The sequence below is a fragment of the Globicephala melas genome, chromosome 11 (assembly GCF_963455315.2).
Source record: "Globicephala melas chromosome 11, mGloMel1.2, whole genome shotgun sequence".
Classification (NCBI taxonomy): domain Eukaryota; kingdom Metazoa; phylum Chordata; class Mammalia; order Artiodactyla; family Delphinidae; genus Globicephala; species Globicephala melas.
The window spans coordinates 65626721-65651963 of record NC_083324.2 but is presented as its reverse complement, the minus strand read 5'-3'; the positions used below and the strand labels follow the sequence as shown (position 1 = coordinate 65651963).

General features: G+C 40.4%; 2 protein-coding genes across 7 annotated transcripts in view; one reads left to right on the top strand and one right to left on the bottom strand.

Annotated features, from left to right (window-relative positions):
* Nucleotides 1-25243, bottom strand: part of KCTD20 (potassium channel tetramerization domain containing 20) — a 125943-nt gene that overhangs the window by 41571 nt on the left and 59129 nt on the right. For 5 of the 6 annotated variants that reach the window (XM_060307748.2, XM_060307751.2, XM_060307749.2 and 2 more), the window contains one exon: nucleotides 18087-18233. The gene's annotated coding sequence lies outside the window, so the exon portion shown is untranslated. Of the gene's footprint in view, nucleotides 1-18086; nucleotides 18234-18976; nucleotides 19101-25243 lie in introns of all 6 variants that reach the window. The other variant, XM_060307750.1, reaches the window with a different exon arrangement.
* PXT1 (peroxisomal testis enriched protein 1) lies at nucleotides 1920-24444 on the top strand. Its single transcript, XM_060308661.1, has 4 exons — nucleotides 1920-1949; nucleotides 4143-4323; nucleotides 18075-18205; nucleotides 24340-24444. Exons 1-4 carry the CDS (start codon nucleotides 1920-1922, stop codon nucleotides 24442-24444), a joined length of 447 nt encoding a protein of 148 aa, XP_060164644.1.

The following is a 25243-nucleotide window of genomic DNA, read 5'->3' as shown; positions in this document are numbered from 1 at the left end:
GAGAATTGATGATAGACCCTTTCTCAGATTACTCTGACCTCTGCTTCCATCTCATTCTCTGACTCTGACTCTCCTGCCTCCCTCTTATAAAGACCTATATGACTAGGCCAGGCCCAGATAACCCAGGATAATCTCTGCTTCTCAACAGCCTTAATTTAACCACATATGCTAAATCCATTTTGCCACGTAAAGGAAAATATTCGCAGGTTCTGGGAATTAGGATGTGGGCATCTTTGGGGGAACCATTATTCAGCTTACCACACATAGACAGCAAAATATGAATCCATAGATGAATTAGTTGCTGCAAGAAATGATAAAAACTTCACTCACATATATTTAAAACGTTATATTAGAACAACCTCCAAACAAAGTAGATAAAACAACTTTATTAAGTGAAAAATATCATAAATATATTTTGAAATAAGATACCTAATAACATAAACCAATGATTATTAAATAGACAATGTATATCAGCTCAATGATTGCTTAGGCTTCCATGTGTCTCCCATTATTATGCTTTCGAGAATCCTGGGATTTCCTAAAGTTTTCAGGTAGGCACAGCATTTTCTAAAGGCAGTTATACTAACAACTATATAAAAGAGCATAGTGTTTTTCTTAGATATATTTAAAAATAAATTTTAGATGAAAAATATAGTTGGCTCTCTGTATCCACTGGTTCTGCATCCTTGGATTCAACCAATTGTAGATGGAAAATATTCGGGAAAAAAAAATTCCAGAAAGTTTCAACAAGCAAAACTTTGAATTTGCTGTGGACTGTCAACTATTTACATAGCATTTACATTATATTTATAACTATTTACATGGCATTTACATTGTATTAGGTATTATAAGTAGTCTAGAGATGATTTAAAGTATATGGGAGGATGTGCATAGGTTATATGTAAATACTGTGCCATGTTATATAAGGTACTTGAGCATCTGTGGATTTGATATCCAAGGGGGATCCTGGAATCAATCCTCCATGGATACTGAAAGACGGCTGTATAATTAGCATTGATTATTTTTCAATAAATATCTCATAACATCCTGTAGAACTGTTTGGTAATAATTGTACTAAAATACAAAACTATTTGGGGAAAATAAAGTCCAACATTCTCAATTGTTTAGATTAAAAGACCATGGTTAGGGACTTCCCTGGTGGCACAGTGGCTGGGAGTCCACCTGCCAATTCAGGGGACATAGGTTCGAGCCCTGGTTTGGGAAGATCCCACATGCTGCGGAGCAACTAAGCCCGTGTGCCACAACTACTGAGCCTGCACTCTAGAGCCCACAAGCCACAACTACTGAGCCCACGTGCCACAACTACTGAACCCCGTCCGCCTAGAGCCCGTGCTCTGCAACAAGCCACCGCAATGAAAAGCCCGAGTGCTACAACGAAGACCCAGCGCAAAAATAAGTAAATAAAATAAATAAATTTATTTTTTTAAATGTCAATTTCTAAAAAAAAAGACCACAGTTAGGGACTTCCCTGGTGGTGCAGTGGTGAAGAATCCGCCTGCCAATGCAGGGGACACTGGTTGGAGCCCTGGTCCAGAAAGATCCCACATGCCGCGGAGCAACTAAGCCCGTGCATCACAACAACTGAGCCTGCACTCTACAGCCCTCAAGCCATAACCACTGAGCCTGCGTGCCACAACTACTGAAGCCTTCACACCTAGAGCCCGTGCTCTGCAACAAGAGAAGCCACCGAAATGAGAAGCCCGCGCACTGCAACGAAGAGTAGCCTTCACTTGCTGCAACTAGAGAAAGCCCGCGCACAGCAACGAAGACCCAACACAGCCAAAATTTAAAAATAAATTAATTAATAAAAAAAAGACCATGGTTATATATTTTATTCTCAGTTATCTAGCAATGTCATGTGAACACCCAGTACAAAATGACAGTTTCACAATGTGCTGATGGGTAAGGCTGTCAGCAAGCTCTTTCAAGTAAGACTCTTGCCCCGAAACTACATCTTGATTGTCAACTTTGCCCATTTAGTAATTTAATAATTTTATCCAGGGCTGATCTGGTTCTGATGCATTTGCTGTAGAGGATATCCTTTTCCCATTGAAAAGTTTACTTGAGAAATCAAATTAAGGTTAGAAGATTGCCTGATGAGTATAATTAAAATGTCAGGCAGCCTAAGGCACTAAAAATGCCCAGGCACACACTACCCTTCATCCCACAACTCCCTCTCTCCTAATCTGGCCCAAATTACAATAATCAAAATTTGTAATAGCATTCTACACTGGAAAATGTGGTACATTTGAAAAATGATGAATCAGAATTTTACTTGATGATTTCCCCTACCTTGGTTTTTCTAGCTGAGATAGCTGCTTATTGTCTTTCTCTAAAAGCCATTTCTTTTCAATTCTTGCTTCTTCCTCTAAAGCTGCAATACCGCTTTATTGCATTTACTGTCCAGTACAGTAGCCACTGGCCAAATGTAGCTACTGAGCACCAGAAATGTGGCTAGTCTGAATTGAGATGTGCTGCAAGTATAAAATACATACCAGATTTTGAAGACTTACATTAATGAGAATATAAAATATTTCATTAATAATTATATCGACTACCTGTTGAAATGATAACATTGGGATTTATTTAGGGATACATTTGGTTAAATAAAGTATATTATTAAAATTAATTTTACCTGTTACTTTTCACTTTTTTAATGTAGCCACTAGAAAACTTAACATTACGTATGTGGTTCACAAATTTTTATTGGATAGTACTCATCTGAGGCTCCTGAAGACCTATCCTGCTACCTCTTTAGTTGTTTTTTATGGTCTGACCTCTCATCCATTCCTTTACTTTCTGGTAACTGCTTAGATTTACAAGGTAAAATAGCAAGTGAAACTCTGTGGCCAACCTTTAGAATAAGATAATTAAGTGCACTAATAGACAATGAAAATCTTCAATTCTTCAAATTATTGGATTGGCGCTTCAATATTAGAAAAAAGGGGGAGGATTGAGCACAGAATAGCCTTCATTAGTGTCTGTAGAGATGGACTGTGTGTTTATGGAGGATTAAAGAGGGAATACAAGAATCATTCTGGGGAGGAAACTCATGCACGCACAGATACACCAAAATAGGACGAAGAATGTATTCCATCTCCAGCCTTCCCCACCTGTCTAGGTTTTTTTTTTTAATAAATTTATTTATTTATTGGCTGCATTGGATCTTCATTGCTGCACCCAGGCTTTTCTCTAGTTGCGGTGAGCAGGGGCTGCTCTTCGTTGTGGTGCGCAGGCTTCTCATTGTGGTGGCTTCTCTTGTTGCGAAGCATAGGCTCTAGGCATGCAGGCTTCAGTAGTTGTGGCATGCGGGCTCAATAGTTGTGGCTCGCAGGCCCTAGCGCACACAGGCTTCAGTAGTTGTGGCTCACAGGCTCAGTAGTTGTGGCTTGCGGACTCTAGAGAGCAGGCTCAGTAGCTGTGGTGCACGGGCCCAGTTGCTCTGCAGCATGTGGGATCTTTCTGGACCAGGGCTCGAACCCGTGTCCCCTGCATTGGCAGGCAGATTCTTAACCACTGCACCACCAGGGAAGTCCCTAGGTTTTTTATTATTTTTTTTAATCTATTTTTCTTTTGGCTTCTAATTTGTCTCTTTTCTTCTATGTGTACTAATTTAGACTGTTCCCTTGACGGAATGTAGCTATTAAAAAGATGACGGGCCTTCCCTGGTGGCGCAGTGGTTGAGAGTCCGCCTGCCGATGCAGGGGACACGGGTTTGTGCCCCGGTCCAGGAAGATCCCACATGCCGCGGAGCGGCTGGGCCCATGAGCCATGGCCGCTGAGCCTGCGCGTCCGGAGCCTGTGCTCCGCAACGGGAGAGGCCACAACAGTGAGAGGCCCGCGTACCGCAAAAAAAATAAAAAATAAAAAAAGACGAAAAACTGCTGGGAGATGAGGCTGCAGGGTGGTGTAGCAGATCTAAAGACCAAACAACATGGAAAGATGTTTACTTAAGTTGAAAAAGAACTTAGAGATCACCCTGTTCCATTTTCCACCCAAATCCAAAACCCTTTCATATACGGAATAAAGGCTGCCTGTGTTACAACATCACTATTCATCTAACATACCAAATATATACTGAGAAATGGGGGAAATTCTCTGAAAATATATTTTTTCAACAGGGAAAAAACACGAAGAAGAAAAAACATGATGCCATTGTTTGTGAACGTAAACAACTTCTGAATCTCTCTCCCAAAGTAACAAATTGTTGCAAATCACTGTGGTTGAAATACAATTTTCAGAAGGCTTACATGACCGGACTTGTCAGCTCGCAGCCAGTTTCAGCCATGTCAAGGAACCCAGGTAAGATATTATTTGTATTAAACTAAGTTAAATATTCTACTTAGCTTGTATTTTTCTTGATATTGAGGATATAAAATTAAACATTAACTATAAGTAGTGAGTCATAAATCTATTCATCAAAGTTCTTACATAGAAAAATCTAAAACTGACTTTGCTTCATGGTATAAATCTCTTAGTTTCTATAAGCCCTGAATCATTGATGTGACAAATAAGTAAGATGATTCCAAATTGACTGAAATAGATCAAATTTATCTTTTAATAAAAGTTAATGTTTAGGGCTTCCCTGGTGGCGCAGTGGTTGAGAGTCCGCCTGCCGATGCAGGGGACGTGGGTTCATGCCCCGGTCCGGGAAGATCCCACATGCCGCGGAGCGGCTGGGCCCGTGAGCCATGGCCGCTGAGCCTGCGCGTCCGGAGCCTGTGCTCCGCAACGGGAGAGGCCACAACAGTCAGAGGCCCGCGTACCGCAAAAAAAAAAAAAAAAGTTAATGTTTAAACTTGACCTGAAAATGTCTGCATTGTTAAGGTAGGGAAAATTCAGTTTAGGTTCCTTCTTGATTTTGTCAGTATAGGAAGGAACATGAGGGAAGGATAAACGTGAAATTTTGTTTTTCAAAAAGGTGTGATGGGCTTCCCTGGTGGCGCAGTGGTTGAGAGTCCGCCTGCCGATGCAGGGGACACGGGTTCATGCCCCGGTCCGGGAAGATCCCACATGCCGCGGAGCGGCTGGGCCTGTGAGCCATGGCCGCTGAGCCTGCGCGTCCGGAGCCTGTGCTCCGCAACGGGAGAGGCCACAACAGTGAGAGGCCCACGTACCACAAAATAAAATAAAATAAAGGTGTGATTCCTAAATGCCCCAAAATGTCGGAAAATTAAAATGTTATGTTTTGAAAAGCATTAAAGAGTGTTAGGGTTATATGTGTGAGGTTTTAGACTTTTAAAAAAGATTTTAGATTAAAAATATGCTAGACACCTGAAAGGAATTATTAAGATTAATCTCAAACTATTCTCCAATTTAAAAGAATTACATGCCACTGAGAAAGTGGAAATTTCAAGCATCCTGATAGATGCTTGCCACCATATCAAATATAGTATCCATTTTCTAGAAAGAACTCAATCGACTAAAATTTCGAATTTTCATCTGGGCAGGTGTCAACAATGATTTCTCAAAGCCTGAGACTGTGTCATCTATGAATACCTTCTAGAACGTATATTTTGCTTTTTTAAATTGAGATGTAATTCATACACCATAAAGTTCAAACTTTTAAAGCACACAATTCAGTGATTTTTAGTATATTCATAAAGTTGTGCACTCTTCTAGAGCTTGTATTTTATTGTAAACCTTTCCAATGTTTTCACACCCACTATACTACTTAAGCCTCACAGGACCCTCACGAAACTGAGGTGCACTGTGCGCGGTTGCCACATTTACCCCAAAAGCTTTCCTAATTACAGCTTCACCTCAAAAGCAGAAGCAGGGTGAAGAATTAATAATGCTACTACCTTCGAGTTAGGGAGTAACAGCCAACAACCTAATCTACCTGTTTGTTTTCTCGCTTAGAGCTCTCGTTTTACTATGTATGTAAAATCTTAATTGCGCCTGGCATTTTCGACTGGTGCATCATCAGTGTGCATTCAACGACCGCCGAACAGGAATGAGGGAAGCCCCGATTAGAGGTGGTAGCAGACACAATCCACCTCCACCACCGCCCCTCCCCGCCCAATTTCCTTCCCTGACAGGCTCAGGAGGAAGTAGTGCTTTTCTCCCCTTCTATTTTACGGTATCACTAAAGGAATGGGGGATGTGCAGACTGAGAGGTGCGGTGTGAGAGGGACATAGAATTGTTATTCCGGCGTCGAGAACGCTAACGCCAGGGTCATCGGAGGTGCCGGGCGGTATATTCCGGGTGCCCCGCCTCCCTCCGTCTCACTGTACTCTGAGGCAGGGAACCAGCCAGACGCACCACCTCTGGCGCGGGAGACCGCCTACGGCCAACGTGCGCCGTCTGCGCTTCCCATTGGTCACAGCCGCCCACGTGACTTCTACCGCCAGCCCTGCCCCAAGCGCTTTGCCAGCCGGAGAACGGGTCTGAGCAGCGCAGCTGGGCGCGGAGTCCGCCCAGGTGTGGGAGGTCGCGCAGACGACCCTGCGAAGTTCTCCTGCTGGGAACCTGATTGGATGGATGGACGATGGATGAGATAGATAGATGATAGAGATAGATTAGATAGATAGGTTACTTAAGATAGATAGCGCAAGTACTGCCCAAAGTAAAACTCTTAATGAAGAAGCTGATCGAGAAGGTCCCTTTCTCCCCTTAGTGGCTTTTGTCCTCACTGAAGCCCAAATTTATCTGTTACTTTGGGGAGGCTGGAAACTGACTCACTGAAGCCCAAATTTATCTGTTACTTTGGGGACATCTACACTACACGTATGAACATAACTCTTTGGGGAAAAAAACAACCCATAGTATTTGTATGGGGAATTAAAGACACTTCTTAGAAAAGTTGAGGTGGTGGGTAGGATTTTGGGAAGTCCAGAGCAACCATCCTGATACATCATTTAAGATAAATTAGACACTCTTGGGAAAACAAAAATGATTAAAAGTGGAAAGAGGCCCTGCCCACCTCTAAAAATGTAATAAGTATTGATAGGAAAGGGCAGAATTAAAAATATTTACACACACATAGGGGAATTCCCTGGTGGTCCAGTGGTTAGGGCTCTGTGCTGCCACTGCAAGGGGCCCGGGTTCAATCCCTGGTTGGAGAACTAAGATCCCACAAGCCGCGTGGCATGGCCAAAAAATTAAAATAAATATATATAAACACACACATGTATACGTATGCATACACATATGTATAGCTAGTGTAAATGGGATATATTAATTGTAGAAGTCAGTAGAGGGTCCAGTTATTCAGCTTCTTTCTCCCTTTGAGAGTGCCTGGATGCTCATTTTGCCTTTTTTTTTTTTTTTTTGGTGCTTCTAAGGCTCACCACCTCTCCCTTTCCTCCTCTAGATGGACACATTTACTTTTTTTATTCATAAAAAAAAAATACTAGGGCTTACTATATTCTAGGCACTGTGCTAGGTTCTGGGGTGACAATGGTGAACAAAAACAGTAACAGCCCCTTCCTTCCTGGAGCAGACAGTCTGGTAAAGGAGGCAGATAGCAGTCAATTACACACACCAATGTTAAATATAATGTGATACGTGCTAAGAAGAGGTCCAGATGCTGTAATGGGGCTTTGACCTACTAGGGAGGTTAGAGAAGGCTTCCCTTGAGTCGTAACCCAAGACTGAGACCTGAGGGGGTTAAGGAGGGTGCAAGTTGCAGGCAGAGGGAATGGCTTGTTCGAGGGAGAGCTAGTAGCCTCTCCCCTTCCAATGACTGTCCATCTCACCTATTTCCACTAAACACACATTGATCTTGCCTTTTAGTTGTCAGAAGACAATTTTTTCTTTCAATTCCAAGTTCTTAGGGAGTAATGGTAACCCATAATTATTGTTATAGACAATGTGTATCCAATAGGTAAGTATGCTAATATACACATCTAATGTGCATAATCATCTCTGTCATTTTACGTAATGAAAACATGCAATGATCATAACAAAATCTAGACTACGATGTATCCAATAGAACTGAAAGTGCTATAGATATTCGAAGTGGTGAGAGATTACATTATTTTGGAAGACTCAAAAAAGGTAACTTAGAGAAAGTAATTTTTGAGATATGCGTCACAGGTACGATTTGGTCGAATGGAGATACAGTTTAGTTAGAGCATAAGGTTCAAGAAGAGTGAGGAGGATGGACAGATAAGTTGAGATTATTCTAAGGGCACTGAAAACCAGTCCAAAGACTCTGTAGAAGCTAAATGGAAATGTTTTATCTAAGTTTTAAGGACTTTTCTAAGATACTTTTCCCCTCCAATGTTGACCTTGGAAAATTTAAAATCTACACAAAAGTTGCACAGATAAGTCTATGGTTATGCATATACTCTTCACATGGATTTACCATTTTTTTGGCCACATTTGCTTTCTGTCTCTCTGTCTCTCCACACACACATACACACACAAAGGCACATACTCATGAATGCATACACAGATGTTTTGCTTTGCTAAACCATTTGAGATAAAGTTTCAGACATAACTAACTTGATCTCCAAGGAATTCCACATATTGTCTCCTATGAACAAAGATATTTTTCTGCATAATCTCAGTACAATGATGACAATTCTGGGATAGTTTTAAAATTAAAATGTGAATAAGTATTTATGTTAATAATAATAGTAATGCATTACTTATTTTAAATGGCTTGCAACAGTGGCTGACACATTATAAGTGCTATATAAGTGTTTTCTTAAAAAAAAATACACTTTCAAGGTTGGGAAACTAAAGAATAAGAAAAGGCATATAGTGAAAAGTCTCTCCTGCATTCTTGTCCCCCATCTGCTCAATTCCTATCATAGGTAGCCACTGTTTTAGATTCTTGGGTATTCTTCCAGAGGTTCTTTTTGCGAATATGAACAATTGTGAATATAAATTTATATACCCCTCCCTTTTTAGACAAAGGTAGCACATTAAACTCACTGTTTTTACTTGTTTTCTCACTTAACACTATGATCTGGAGCTCTCTCTGCATTAATACTTACAGAGCTTCCTAATTCTTATTTATAGTGGCATAATATTCCATAGTGTGGATACACCATCATTTATTTAAGTAGTTTCCTACTGATATACATTTGGGTTGTTTCCAAACACTTAATATTGAAACCAATGCTGCAATAGATAACCTCAAGCACATTTGCATTTGTAAAATTTGATAGATATATTGCCCCCCACAGAGGTTGTACCAATTTACACTTCCACCACCAATTGTGAGAGGGTCTCCAGGATTTTGATAAGGTTCTATACCAAGAGTTTAAAATATGTGAATGTGCATTATTATTGCTATTTTGCAACTTTAAATGAAAGGAGAGCTGTCTTCACGACAAAGGAAAAGGTAGGGCTGTCCTTAGATCAACTTACAAAGTAGCCAACATTTTTCCTCCAACCCTTTTCTGTCCCATTCTCTCCACCCCCTTATGCAACTTTATAATCATAATCAACAATATCTGTGTAGGGCACTGAGCTAGGTTCCAGTTTTGAAATAGATACATGTGCTCAAGGGTTTTGCCACTTAGTTGGTCAGACATACACAAAATACAAATAGTTATTATGTTGAGTTCCGGAATGCAAAACACACCTCTTGCTTTGGGCACAATCTTTTGCTGCATCCTATCTCTAGGTCCTTCCTTCTCTGCCCCTTTGCCTACCCAACTGGGATACCCAAGGCTTGTTGGCATCCTTACAGCTCCTTCATTTCTCCCAACGTCCATTACTGAAACTTATCCAACTTGTATTCCATCTTTCTACTGCAGATACTAGATTTTGTATTCCCCAGGTAACAATTAATCAGGTAAAATAATAGTTGCAAATCATTATGCTTCTGATTGGCACAGGTAGGGCTGGCCCTAAAGCCATTTTGAAGTAGATGACATTCGTTTGGAGGGTGTCCCCACTCGGTTGCCCTTTCTTCTCTCTGGGCACCTTCCCTCTTGCGTGGACTCTCAGCCCTCGCTGGTGCCTTCATCTTTTCTCAGGTAATTGTCAAATTATCCTTGCTGGGGTGTCAGTTAATTGTTAGGATGTCATTCCAAAATGGCTTGAGGTGAGATACTCTTGAAACAACAGTAGAAACTGAAATGACAGGAAATATGGTTGCAATTTTGATCAAAGGGCCATATATTTCACCTACTATCTAAGCCACCTCCTTAGGAGCTTACCCTTGGCTGAGGTGAATTCATGCACTGAGACCCTGGCTCTCCCTGCCCCCATCTCATCCCTCCCACTCTATTCTGTGTAGCGTCCTGGAGCTCTGGGGACCCTTGCCCTCAGAGCTCTTTACTTGTGAACCCAGCCAGGTTCATCACTTCATATAAAGGACTTGAGCATCCTCGGATTTTGGTATCTGCCAGGGGAGAGGAGAGTGTTCTGGAAACAATGCCCCTCGATACCAAGGCACAACTGTACTTTTTAATTTTTATTAGCTGGAGTTTTAACATATACATTCTGTCTTCCAGCCACAACCAACTCTTCCATGTTTTTTCCATCAGTTGATTCTAAAATTTAAAAACCAACAATCTTGGTTTACGTTATTGTATCTATGTAAATATAGTCTAACACCAAGTCCAGTGGTAGTAGCTAAGACATATGACATAGGACTTATTGTATACCAGGTACTTCATGAACATTATTGTTTAATATTAAGAATAATCTTAAAGTCCCTTTTGACAAATGAGGAAACTGAGGCACAGAGAATCTAAGAACAGGAAATTAGAAAGTAACTGAGTCAAGACTTTCTCCTATGTGAGGATAGGATACAATTTTCTTTTCTTTAGATCCAAGTTTAGGACTCTTGCCAGCTGGAAAGAGAATGCACATCAAGATCATATATACGTATTTTTTCTTTCTTTTTTTGGGGGGGTGATGGTGGTCTTTAGCTCTGGTCAGTTTTCTTTTTTTCCATTTCTGTTGGTGACTAATTTTAGCCACTTCAGGATTCCCCTCTTTCTCAGCAGATGGTTGAGTTCTCTGCTTCATGGACAAAACTGACGTCATTGGGGTAAACACCTTAATCTCCTTAGCCCTTATTGCAGTCTTCCTTATATGAGCATCACATCTTCTCTCTTTCTATCCTATCTCAAAGGAAGGGAAGAACCCCCCCACCCTATTCAAAATTTATCCTTCCTCACATTTTCATTCTCATTTCTCCTAAACCTCTGGGACTCCGCCTCAACAATTTGCCCTACTCTACCTTCCATTTTCCATCACTCCTGCGCTAATTCCTCTCCTCAACCTACAAACCTGCTCAAGACTCCCAACTTAGAGAATTCCTTCAACACACCTCTTCCTCTAGCTACTATCCATTCTCTCTCATTCCTTCGTCAGGGCACCTCTTGGAAGAGTAGTCTACACTTACTGATGCCAAGTCTATTCTGGTAGCTTGAATTCACGCTTCAGTTGTGCAAACTTCCTTTCATTCTCATTGTGTGACTAATTCCCTTTTGTTGTTCTTCAATCCTGGGTGATACTGGTAATCCTTTTTTAAAGGACCAGCGTGTCCTTGGTAAGAGACTTTGAGCCTTCCTGAGATTGACTAGTAGTCCTGCTAAATGTAAGCACATTTTTTGGAAATTATTATTCAGATTAGGTACTGTTAACAATCGGACATTCAACTATAATATGTTTAATTGATTCTGAGAGGGTGTGTCCTTTGAGATGGGGCAATTACTGTTGATTTTATACTTGAAAGATTAAAATGTTCAAAATGACTGACTCTTAAGCACTAGGTAATGGCTTCACGCTCTCCTAAAAGAAGCCACTTTCCTTACTTGAAGAAGAGGTCACATTGAGTTTGAGACAAAGCCTTGAGTTCCATGGAGGTGGTGTGTTTCTGAAAAAGGGAGGCATGTGTTTTCCAATCTGGAAGCAGATGGTCCAGCATATGGAGAGGCCAAGACTTCCAATACCCTCTTGTCCACTTGTTATTTTACAAAGGTAAAAGGTTGTGCAAAGAAGAACTACAATCCTGCAGCCTGTGGAACAAAAACCACATTCACAGAAAGATAGACAAGATGAAGAGGCAGAGGGCTATGTACCAGATGAAGGAACAAGATAAAACCCCAGAAAAACAACTAAATGAAGTGGAGATAGGCAACCTTCCAGAAAAAGAATTCAGAATAATGATAGTGAAGATGATCCAGGACCTCAGAAAAAGAATGGAGGCAAAGATTGAGAAGTTGCAAGAAATGTTTAACAAAGACCTAGGAGAATTAAAAAACAAACAAACAGAGATGAACAATACAATAACTGAAACGAAAAATACACTAGAAGGAATCAATAGCAGAATAACTGAGGCAGAAGAACGGATAAGTGACCTGGAAGACAGAATGGTGGAATTCACTGCCGTGGAACAGAATAAAGAAAAAAGAGTGAAAAGAAATGAAGACAGCCTAAGAGACCTCTGGGACAACATAAAATGCAAAAACATTCACATTATAGGGGTCCCAGAAGGAGAAGAGAGAGAGAAAGGTCCTGAGAAAATATCTGAAGAGATTATAGTCAAAAACTTCCCTGACATGGGAAAGGAAATAGCCACCCAAGACCAGGAAGCACAGAGAGTTCCAGGCAGGATAAACCCAAGGAGAAACACGCCAAGACACATAGTAATCAAATTGGCAAAAATTAAAGAAAAATTATTGAAAGCAACAAGGGAAAAATGACAAATAACATACAAGGGAACTCCCATAAGGTTAACAGCTGATTTCTCAGCAGAAACTCTACAAGCCAGAAGGGAGTGGCATGACATATTTAAAGTGATGAAAGGGAAGAACCTACAGCCAAGATTACTCTACCCTGCGAGGATCTCATTCAGATTTGATGGAGAAATCAAAAGCTTTACAGACAAGTAAAAGCTAAGAGAATTCACCACCAAACCAGCTCTACAACAAATGCTAAAGGAACTTCTGTAAGTGGGAAACACAAGAGAAGAAAAGGACCTACAAAAACAAACCCATAACAATTAAGAAAATGGTAATAGGAACATACATATCAATAATTACCTTACATGAATGGATTAAATGCTCCAACCAGAAGACACAGGCTCACTGAATGGATACAAAAACAAGACCCATATATATGCTGTCTACAAGAGACCCACTTCAGACCTAGGGACACATACAGACCGAAAGTGAGGGGTTGGAAAAAGATATTCCATGCAAATGGAAATCAAAAGCAAGCTGGAGTAGCAATACTCATATCAGATAAAATAGACTTTAAAATAAAGAATGTTACAAGAGACAAGGAAGGACACTACATAATGATCAAGGGAACAATCCAAGGAGAAGATATAACAATTATAAATATATATGCACCTAACATAGGAGCACCTCAGTACATAAGGCAACTGCTAACAGCTATAAAAGAGGAAATTGAAAGTAATACAATAAGAGTGGGGGACTTTAACACCTCACTTACATCAATGGACAGATCATCCAAACAGAAAATTAATAAGGAAACACAAACTTTAAATGACACAATAGACCAGATAGATTTAATTGATATTTATAGGACATTCCATCCAAAAACAGCAGATTACACTTTCTTCTCAAGTGCGCATGGAACATTCTCCAGGATAGATCACATCTTGGGTCACAAATCAAGCCTCAGTAAATTTAAGAAAATTGAAATCATATCAAGCATCTTTTCTGACCACAACGCTATGAAATTAGAAATCAATTACAGGGAAAAAAACGTTAAAAACACAAACACATGGAGACTAAACAATATGTTACTAAATAACCAAGAGATCACTGAAGAAATCAAAGAGGAATCAAAAAATACCTAGAGACAAATGAAAATGAAAACACGACGATCCAAAAACTATGGGGATGCAGCAAAAGCAGTTCTAAGAGGGAAGTTTATAGCTATACAAGCCTACCTCAAGAAACAAGAAAAAAAAAAAAGGTTGTGCAAATACTCTTCATACTCTCTTAACACTCTGGGATTCAGGAGTGGTCACTACCAGCAATAGAGTCCATATGTACTTAAATGACTTTCCCTGAGAATAATCACCTCCCAGTAATGAAATAGGGGATTAAAGCTGTGATTGCTTAAAATTATGCCTAGTGTTGAAAAAAAAATTAATTGGTCGATCTAAGAAAGAAATGGAAAATTTTATTTGAGCCAAATTGAGGATTATAACCCGGGAACAGCCTCTCAGAAAGCTCTGAGAACTGTTCTGCCTGTTAAAGGTCAAAGCACAGTTATGTAAGTTTTTGAGACAGGAGGCTGTACATTAAATGACATATTGTTGACAATTTACATAACCCAGATCTACAAGTAGTGGGTCATGGGTTATGGTGGCCCCTTATAAGAGTAACAAGGAAGGTTATCTCGTAGGGAGGTCTGGTTACTGCAGATTCACAATACACACTAAAAGGGAAGGAGGAGGCCGAAACAGGCAAAGAAAAGTTTTATGTTTAAATTTTTCTTGTCTGCCATAAAATATGAATTTTATTTCATCACTAGTGATGCAGGTAAAGTACTGTAAAGTTTAACACAGAGGAGTACCTTTTGGAAGAAACTATAGAACAATTCCTTCAGTTTAAACTAAGCCACATTTTAATTGACTTCACTTTGGACCATAAACTTCCTGTATGACCTTTTATTGTTTTCTGGACTTTCTCATTGCCTCTCTGCCCCTCCTCACATGATTTGTAGTTATGATATCTTCAAGTTTCCCCAAATTTTCAACCATACTATCTCTTCTACCAAATCTCCCTTTCCTCAGGGACTTCCCTTTTAGAGCCGTTCTTTTGCTCTAATCTCATCACTCTCTAGGTATGGTACACCATTGGATCCACCTTTTGCTAAATCTTCTTTTTCTTGGTTTAGTCATACTCTGCTTTACTGGAAAACTTTCTGAAGAGGCTTCCTAAGAAATTGTGCATGGGAGAACAACTTCTTGAGTCCTTGCATGTCTGCAAATGTCTTTCTTCACCTCTCACAAATTATTGAGAATTAGATAGGCAAAGACTTCTAGGTTGAAAATAATTTTTTATAAAATCCTTGAGGGCATTAATTGTTCTACTATATTCTAGTACCCATTATTGATGGAAAATCAGTGATCAAACTAATCCATGTTTCTCTTTGGAGAATTTTAGCATCTCCTTATGCTTGGTATTTTGAAATATCGATATGCTCCAGAGGTGAGGATTTTATTTCCCCATTTGTTGTCCTGAGAACTTGGTGGGGTTTTCTGTTTTTTGGTGGGACTTTCTAATCTGAAGTTTGGTGTCCTTTAGTTCTGGGAAGTTGTCTTATGACAATTTCCCCCCTCTATTTCTCTCTTTCTGTGACTCTTTTTTTTTTTTTTTTAATATTTATTTACGTGGCTGCGTCGGGTCTTAGTTGCAGCACACAGGATCTTCATTGCGGCATACGGGATCTTTAGTTGTGGCGTGAGGGCTCTTTTGTGGCATGCGGGCTTCTCTCTAGTTGTGGTGCGCAGGCTCCAGAGCACACGGGCTCAGTACTTGTGGCGTGTGGGCTCTAGAGTGCACGGGCTCAGTAGTTGTGGCACGTGGGCTTAGTTGCCCCATGGCATGTGGGATCTTAATTCCCCAACCAGGGATCGAACCTGTGTCCCCTGCATTGGAAGGCGGATTCTTAACCACTGGACCACCAGGGAAGTCCCTCTGTGACCCATTAATCAGATGCTGGTCTTTCCATATTGGTTCTCTGTATCACCTATCTTTTCTCTCATATTTTAAAATTTCTGATTTTTTTCTGAGTGATTTCCTCGACTTTATTTTTTCAGACCATCAGTTGTATTTTTAATTTTAGCAATCATATTATTAAATCTGAAAGATTTTGTTGTAGGTTTATTCTTTTTTCATAGCATTCTCTTTTGTTTCTTAAATGTAATATTTTCTTAACTCTCTCTAAACATATACATTAGAATTTGCAAACATTCCCTTCTGTTCCTTGAATTATATCTGTTTTCTTCAGTGTTACTGTTTTGGTTGTTTATCTGGCATTTCTCTTTCATTCTGTGGTTCTTCTCAGTTGCCTGGTGATCTTTTGTTATATTAAAGAAAAACTGACCGGTTAGCTGGTGTGGGTTTTTTCTGTTGTTATGTGAGTAGGACTGTTTCCCCAGGTGGTAGCAGTAGCCACCACGTTCCAGGTGCTGTCCTGCACAAGTCAAATATATTAATTCATTTAGTCATCTCAATAACACCTCTACAAGGTAGTTACTGTGGTATCTCATTAAGTTTAATATTCCATCAATTGTAAAATGTACTATAATTTTGTTTCCTGCTAAGAAGGTAAACAATGCTGTTGGACTATGACATGCCATAGACTATAAAACACATTCTGTTTTGGAGGCATTAAAAAATCTTAGAATTGATAAAATAATACATTATCATTCCCATTTTACAGTTGAAGAAACTGAGGCATCGAGAGATTAAATAACTTTCCCAGGTTACATAGTTTTATCTGTAGTGGATTTTACATTGGAACCCAAATGATCTGGCTTCAGAATCTTACCACTATGCCTAACTGCTTCTCCAGGGCTCCTCACTGAGTGGGGACTCAAATGGGGGCTCTGAGTTGGGGGAGCTTTAGGGTGATGAGTTAGGGCAGCTGGCTTTCTGGCCCCAGGTCCCTCAAATGCCAGAACAAGGAGACCTTTAACCCAAGGCACCAACATTCATAAAGAAGTTTTAGTTTTCTCCACAAGATTTGTTCTCCTCTATTAGAGAAGAGTGATCTGGATTTTTTACCTGAAATCTGATGGGTCTAGTGGGCTGGGGCTGTCAAGGGTACCAAGTGGTACAGTTGATCCTCATCAGAACTACAGTCAATGGCATGTCTCCCTTTCCCAGCTTCAGGGTCTTGGTAGAGTAAATGGGTTTCCTGTCGTGGGTTCTTGGCACTTTCTCTGTCTGGCTCACTTGTCCATATCTTGTCTTCTCTGCTTTCTGCCTTCTAGAAACATACACAGATCTCTCATCTGCTCTTGATCCTGCTTCCCATTCTCTTCACCGTTGTGGTTTTACTCTTTTTTATACTTTCATTTTGGTGGGGTCTTGGGAGAAGACTAGGACTAGTAGAAATGGGAGAGGTCAGTGCTTGTGCTCAGTCTTGAACCAGAAGGCCCTAGACCTCTAGTTTTAGTGAACAAAATCAAGATTATAAAAGGATGACCATCATTTGAGAAAAGAAAATATTCACATTATAGCTGGCAGTGGAAAAGCACTTATAAAACCTTAGAGGCATATTTGCTTAAAAGTTTTCCTAAATGCAACTGAAGGATTCTCAACATACAACAATATTTTTAAGAGTTCCAATACATTGAGGCTTATTATTTGCTTTATGAAGGAATTATTCTTTCAAAAAGATTAACCATGAGATTTTTCCAAATTCCCCACTAGGTCATTTAGACTACAATTTTATTTTCAGAACTCTGTGTGGATATGTATATATCCACACAACTTTTCAGCATAAAGTGAGATACTTTTTCCTTCTGGATATTAAAAATTCAATACTTGGAAAATAATAGAGCACTTGAAATGTGGCCAGTGCAATTAAGGAACTGAATTTTAAGTTTTATTTAATTTTAATTAATTTAAGTTTAAAAAACTGATACTTAATTGTTGGAGAAGTTTTAGGTATGTTTGGAACAACTTGGATATACGAATTTACTTTTTAACTATAAACTTCATGAAATCAAAATACAAGGTTTTCCAATGAAATTAGTTGATATCTGGATTGAGATGTGCTCTAAGTATAAAATAAACACGGGATTTTGAAAACTTAAATATAATAAAGAGTGTAAAACATATCATTAATAATTTTATATTGATTTTGCGTTACAGTGATAATACTTTGGATATATTGTCCTAAGTAAAATATATTACTAAAATTATTTTTACCTGATTTTACCAGTAGAACATTTAAAATTCATACGTAGCTTGAATTATATTTCTACTGGACAGAGTTAACCTATTCCAGTGCAAGGCTTTGCTTTTCGATAGTCATTATGATGCTGGGATTTCATCCCTCTCCTTGTCTAAGACAGTTTTAAGTGAGTAGTGGTGAGTGATTTACAGAGTTGATGGAGTTTTCTCTTTGAATTCTTATGCAGATCACAACCCACCTTCTCGGCCCAAGGAGAATAGCATTGGCCAGAACCATCACCAGGAGGAAATAATCCACAAGTTGGCCAGGCAGCTGAGAAACATCGGGGACAACATCGATCATAGAATGGTTCAAGAGGTGAGAATTCAGTTTCCCCAGTAAGGGCCTGTCAGGGAGGAGGAAAGAACAAACAGAACAATGGCTGTCAAGTGGCTGGGATGCCCAGGAATTAGCAGAACACACAGATTAATGATGACTGGATTACCAAGCATTAGATCTGAAAATTGTGAACCTGGGTCAAAGCCAGTATTAGATCTCACACTTGCTACTCAAACTGTGTGGTCCATGGACCAGCAGCATCAGCATCATTTGGCAGCTGGTCAGATGTGCACAATCTCGGGCCCCAGCCCACAACTCTGGAATCAGAATTTACCATTTTACACACACCCTAGGAGATTTGAGTGCACGTTAAAGTGTGAGAAACTTTGCTCCATACCCTCAAACTAGGATGCATGTTAGATTCACCTGTGAAGTCTTAAGAATTACAGATGCTGGGCCCCACCTTGAGAGATTAGTCCAGGTGAATCTAACACTCTGTCAGGGAGGAGAACCTTTGCCGTAGATGGTGGTCATCCTCCTTGAACCAAACCAGGTTATGATCTAAGCCCAACTCCCCCTGATTTCTTTGTTTCTCCTGATTATTGTAAGAGATATAAGGGAAACAGGAAAGAATAATGATTACTGTTTCAAATCTTAGGGGTGATGAAATCCACAGCCCACTTAGTTTTCCTCCAGAACCACCTGCAATTGGCAGCAGCTAGAGAATGATCACGTGGGGCTCTGTGGTAGGGGGGTGGCTGCCCCTCAGAGCCCAACTTCCTCCCCTTAAATGCATCACAGGACAGGTACCTGTGGTGATTTCTTGTTTATCACTGCTGCTACCATCATGCTGACTTCAGGGAGTGCCAGGCCCTCTTCTATGCTCTGGTCCAAATGTGGCAGTACTCAGCCATGCCCTCAAATAAAACATTCCCTGAGACAAAACAAGAATGGAAGGTCCCAGCAATAATGTTACTGAGAGTAAGAAAGAAACAAACACAAATAAAATACTGATAGACCAATTTCACTCCAACAAATATTTATTGAGTGCCTACTATGTGCCAGACTCAGTTCCAGGCAGAGAGCAGGAATAGAAGATGAGCCTGCTGTCATAGGACTCATAATGTAGGAGAGACAAACAGTAAAGCAGATGACTAGACTCTAGGGGATACCGAGTGATGGAGAGTGACTTTGGATGGGCCATCAGGGAAGGCCCTCTCTGGGGAGGTGATATTTGAGCAGAGACTGGAAGTGAGGGAGTGAGCCATGGGAATACCTGGGGGGGAAGTGTTCCAGACAGAGGAAACTGGGAGGGCAAAGTCCTTGGGATAGGAACAACAAGGAGGCCAGATTGGCTGGAGTCGGGGGTGTTGAAGTCTAGGAGTTGGCCTCCGTCCTAGAGACAGGGGTAAGGTGTTTGGGTTTTGCGCCAAGTATAAAGGAAGCTTCTGGGGAGGGAGAGCAGGAGAGTGCCATGTGCTGATTTACGTTTAGAATGAAGCCTGGCTGCACGGTGCAGAGAATAGGCTGTTGTGAACATTAAGAGAGAGAATCTATGTAAATCACTTGGAATAGAGACTGACCCACAGAAAATGATCAATAGATGTTATTGAAGCCAAAATATTAATTTGTTTCTGGCCTTTGCCCTTTCACTACTTGGAGTTGAACACTTCTTTGCTGTGTATCATTTATTACAGGGCACTCATGATACTCTCCACCTCCCTTCCATGCTCCAGCTTCTTCTATAGTTTTCACTGATGACCGTGCTTTATGAATTCTGGGCAAGTCCTTAGTTCAACTTTTCTGCTTCTTTGTTAGCTAACATTCTGAATACTCCTGGTTCCTTCTAATTTTTCCTCTGAAGAGGAGAACAGAGTAGGACAAATCACAACCACCTATTTTCTAAGTTTACCTCAACCCAATCAGGAAGTCACTTCTCCATGTAACCACCTCTTCCATTTTTCTTTTCTTTCTCTCCCTTACCTTTTTTTTGGTAATGATTTTTTTCCCTTACCTTTTAAGTTGTAATTTACTTATGTTTTAAATTTACCTCTGCAACTTAATAAACTGACACTTTTCTTTTTTTAAAAAATAATAACTTTGAGAAATAAAATTCACATAACATACAATTCACCCATTTCAACAGTATAATAAATGGTTTGTAGTATATTCATAGAGTTGTACAGCCAGTCATCACAATCAATTTTAGAACATTTTCATCACTCCAGAAAGACACCTCAAATCCAATAGTAGTCCCTTCTCGTTTCCTCCCATTTTCCCCCCTGGCCCCACCAATCTATGTTCTGTCTCTCTGGATTTGCCTATTCTGGAATTTCATATAAGGGAACTAATATAATATGTTGTCTTTACGTTTGTCTTCTTTCACTTAACACAATATTTTTTTCAAGGTTCATCCACGTTGTAGCATGAATCAGTACTTCATCTCTTTTTATTGCTGAATAATATTCTTCTGTATGTATATATCACATTTTGTTTATCCATTCATCACTTGATGAACGTTTGGGTTGTTTCCACTTTTTGACTATTATAAATAATGATGCTATGAACATGTGTGTAGAAGTTTTTGTGTAGGCATGTTTTCAGTTCTTTTGAGTACATACCTAGGAGTGGAATTGCTGGGTCATATGACAACTTTATATTTAACTTTTTGAGGAATTCCAGACCATTTTCCGAAGGGGCTGCACTATTTACATTGTGGCCCACAAGCAGGGTACAAGGGTTCCTGTTTCTCCACATTCTTGTCAAAATTTATTGTTAACTGTCTTTTTGATTATAGTCAGCCTAGTGGGTGTGAAGTAGAATCTCGTTGTGGGTTTGATTTGCACTTCCCTGATGGTTAATGTTGTGCATCTTTTCATGTGCATATTGGTCATCTGTGTAACTCTTTGGAGAAATGTCTATTCAGATCCTTGGCCCATTTTTAAATTGGGTTGTTGGAGTACTTTATATATTCTAGATGTAAGTTCCTTATCAGATATATTATTTGCAAATATTTTCTCCCATTCTGAAGTTCGTCTTTCACCTCGTTTTATGTCTTTCACCTTCTTGATGTTCATGGAAGTGCAAAAGTTTTAAATTTTGATGAATTTCAATTTATCTATTTTTCTTTTGTTGCTAGTGCTTTTGGGGTCATATCTAAGAAACCATTGCCTAATCCAAAGTCATGAAGATTTATACCTATGTTTTCTTTCAAGAGATTGACTTTTAGCTCTTAAATTTAGGTCTTTGACCCATTTAGAGTTCATTTTTTGTATATGGTATGAATTAAAAGTTCACCTTCATTCTTTCGCACGTGGGTATTCAGTTGTCACAGCACCCTCTGTTGAAAAGACTACTTCTTTCCTACTGAATTGCCTTGGCACCCTTGTTGAAAATCAACTAACTGTAGATTTTGGGGTTTATTTCTGGACTCTCAATTCTATTCCATTGATCTATATGTCTATCTGTATGCCTGCCCTAGATTTTCTTGCAACATTTTACAAAGCTAGCTTTGACCTAGACTTTTAAAGTAATCTTGTCTTGTACTGCAAAATTGCATTTTAGAACACTTTAAATAGACCACAGAATATTTTTAAAAATTCCTCCGAAGTTTGCCTCTAAAATGCTAAACAGTCAAATGCATGATTTACTCTGCTACTTTAAGGCTTACCTCAAGCAACTATAACAGAATTTCAAATCCGGCATGGTATATTTCTTTCATATAGTCATTTATTCACCTTTTGTACTTTGTTTAATCAAGTGGTCACATTGATTCTCCAGATATCTTCCTGCTTTTGATGTATTTAAAGAAACTTTTATTCTTGCTCTTGGAACTCCCCGACAAGGAGCTCACCAAGGTGTATTTTTGTCTACCAAATTGATTGTCCTTGAGCTATCACATAGCTTGACTTCTTACTCTTTTCACTTAAGCAAGTGTTCTGTGTTTTCAAATAGGCCTTGATTCTCAAAATAACATCTTCTATTTTGCCATCTAGTTTTGAGGGGTTCTGGTTCGAGGACCTGGTCTTTTTTGGGGTTTTTTTGGTTTTTTTTTTTGGTACGCGGGCCTCTCACTGTTGTGGCCTCTCCCGTTGCGGAGCACAGGCTCCGGACGCGCAGGCTCAGCGGCCGTGGCTCACGGGCCCAGACGCTCCACGGCATGTGGGATCTTCCCGGACCGGGGCACGAACCCGTGTCCCCTGCATCGGCAGGTGGACTCTCAACCACTGCGCCACCAGGGAAGCCCAAAGTGTGTTTAAAAATAGTCTTGGGACTTCCCTGGTGGTTCAGTGGTTAAGACTCCGTGCTCCCAATGCAGGGGGCTGGGTTCGATCCCTGGCCAGGGAACTACTTCCCACACGCATGCCTCAACTAAGAGTTCGCATGCCACGACTAAGGAGCCCACGTGTTGCAACTAAGGAGCCCGCGAGCCGCAACTAAGGAGCCGGCGAGCCGCAACTAAGACCTGGTGCAACCAAATAAATAATATATAAAATATAGTCTTCCTGTTGCTTTTACGATCTTAAATGTGTCTCTGAAATTTTTCTCCACAGGACTCGCTCCTGGGTTCTAGAAACTTCCCCCTCCCTGTCCCTACAGGCCTAGGAGTGGCAACAACTCTGCTGTTGCCAGCCTACCCTTATGCCTCCTCCCCCAACTTTTGTAGACAGTGTCTTTATCTGACCTTCCCTGAATTATTCCTAATTTGAGTATGCCATCTGTTTTCTCTGGGACCCTGACAGTAACGTATAAGGAATTTCTTAGTTTGTTAGAAAGACAAGAGGGAAACGAACATTTATTAAACATTTTCTTCCACGTACTCTGAGATACTCTTATGTGTTTCATTTAATTTTCCAAATAACTCTATGAATTAGTGGAACAGGTATTTCAGGAGAGGTATTTGAGGTTCAGAGAGATTAGATATCCTATCCAAGGTTACTCAGCAACTAAGTGGCAAAACTGGAATTTAAATATACGAGCATCTGACTCGGTGCTCTACACGTTTTCTTGTCTGCCTTGCTGGAAGGAAATTCATTCAATTCTTGTAACTGATATCAACTATAAAAGGAGAAAAAAAGTTCTTTCATGATTTCCAGTTATTGATAGGACAAAGTCTAAATTCCTTAGCCTGATGCTAATGGTTTATCATGCATTCATTCATTCAGTCCACTAATATTTATTGAGCACCTACTATGTCTCAGGCTCCATTTAAGTGCTGGAGATATGGCAGTGATCAAAAGAGAAAACTTCCCTGATCTCGTGGAGACAAACAATAAACAAACAAACAAAGAATATAGTTTATCAGATAGTCATGAGGAGTGTTGGGGGATTTGCAGTTTTAAGGGAAGGCCTCACTGAAGGTGCCTTCTGAGCAAAACCTTGACAGAGGTAGGGGAGGGTCCGTGGACCTGGGGAGAGAGCAGTGGAGGCAGGTGAATAGCAAAGACTGAGGCAGGGGCATGTCTGGCATATTTGAAGAATAGCAAGGAGGCCAGGGTGGCTGAAGCTGAGTAATGCAGAAAGCTGTAAAGATATGGTCAGAGAGGTGGGTGGCAAGGCCTTGAGGTCGCTGTAAGGGCTCTTTTGAGTGCGGCCAAACCACTGGAGAGCACTGAGCAGAGGGGCCGCGTCGCAACAGTCCCCGAGGCTGCTGGGTTGAGAACAGACTGCAGGAGGAGGGCAGGGCCAGGGAGAGCCCTTTCTGTCTGGCCCCCAGCCTTCTTCTCCTGATACTCCCATAAAAACAGTGGCATTACTTACAGCTCCAGAAATCTGCTGTGGTCGTCACTTCCAACTTTGCTCATATTCACCCCTCTTCACCATCTAAGTCTGTTCTTCCAACCCCAAAGCAGACTCTCTTACTTCTTTGAAAGGACTAAGAAAGTGCTCTGAGAAGCCAGAGAAAGAGGTTAATCAACCCTGAAAAGAGTGCCCCTATTTGCTGATGGTGAAGATGGGAAAACGTCCAGAGGAAAACTTCCCAAGGTGCTGTGGAGGGTATGGACATTATGGAACAGACTAAGATATTCTTCCACTCATACACTTCATGAAGCAGCCCTAGATGCTTGTCTGTGGCATTGATTGAATTAATATCAATACCGAACTTCTAACTTTGGATTATTTTATCACTTAAAAAACAAATTTAACCTCTTTCTTGCTCTCTTTTTAAACAGGATTTTCAACAAGAAGACAGAGCTATCCTGGCTCATTTTGTCTTAGTTTTCTTTGGAGGAGTTCACATGTTGTTGCGCTTTCTCTGGAATAACCATGTGATGTAAAAGGAATGTAAATGTCAGGTTCTGCTTTCCTTCTACCCCCTGAGAAAATATGCATCCCACTGGGGCAGATGGGAAGAAGACCCCTCTCTACCTCCTCTGTTTTCACCCACCATTGTTGCTTTGTGCCTGATTTGTTGGAGAACTGCGGACTCACTGGCCATTTGTCTGTTCACTGGTCAACCAGCGATGAGATGTCTATGACTGCCCCATGGTAGAGCCCAAGGAACTTAGGAACCCAGGAGGCCTTGCTGCTTAGGAAACACCAGCGCTGTGGATAGTCCCAGTGCTCCTTGTAAGGAAACCTTGAACATTTCCTCTTATGAGGGAAATTGAACCTCATCCCCAAACCAGAGGTCACAGGAATGGGTGCTTTCTCCTGGCCCCCTCCCCTGGGTACCAGGCCCTCCAGCAGCCTGTTGACCCCACTCTCGTTGCTCACGTCCAGACCTGCAGTGCCCCGTCCTCTTTTTACCTTTCTGTCTACCTCATATTCCTCCCTCCCTTTGAGAAGTATGGCAAGTGTTAAGAAAATTTGTTGTTATAAATTATAACTTCTGTATATGCGTTTTGAGTTCTTTGTAGGAAAAGTGTTATTTAAAAAATTAATAATTTAAAACATAAAATAAATATGGTTATTTTATTGAGCATGAAACACCTGTGCATATTTCTTTTGTGAAGGAGGGATTCCACTTGTTCCTGCTCCTATGGGGTCATAATTTTGTAGTTTGATCATATATAGCATCGGGAAATGTCCTCATTTTTTAGGTCTGTCTCAGGCAATGCCTATCATCACCTAGGT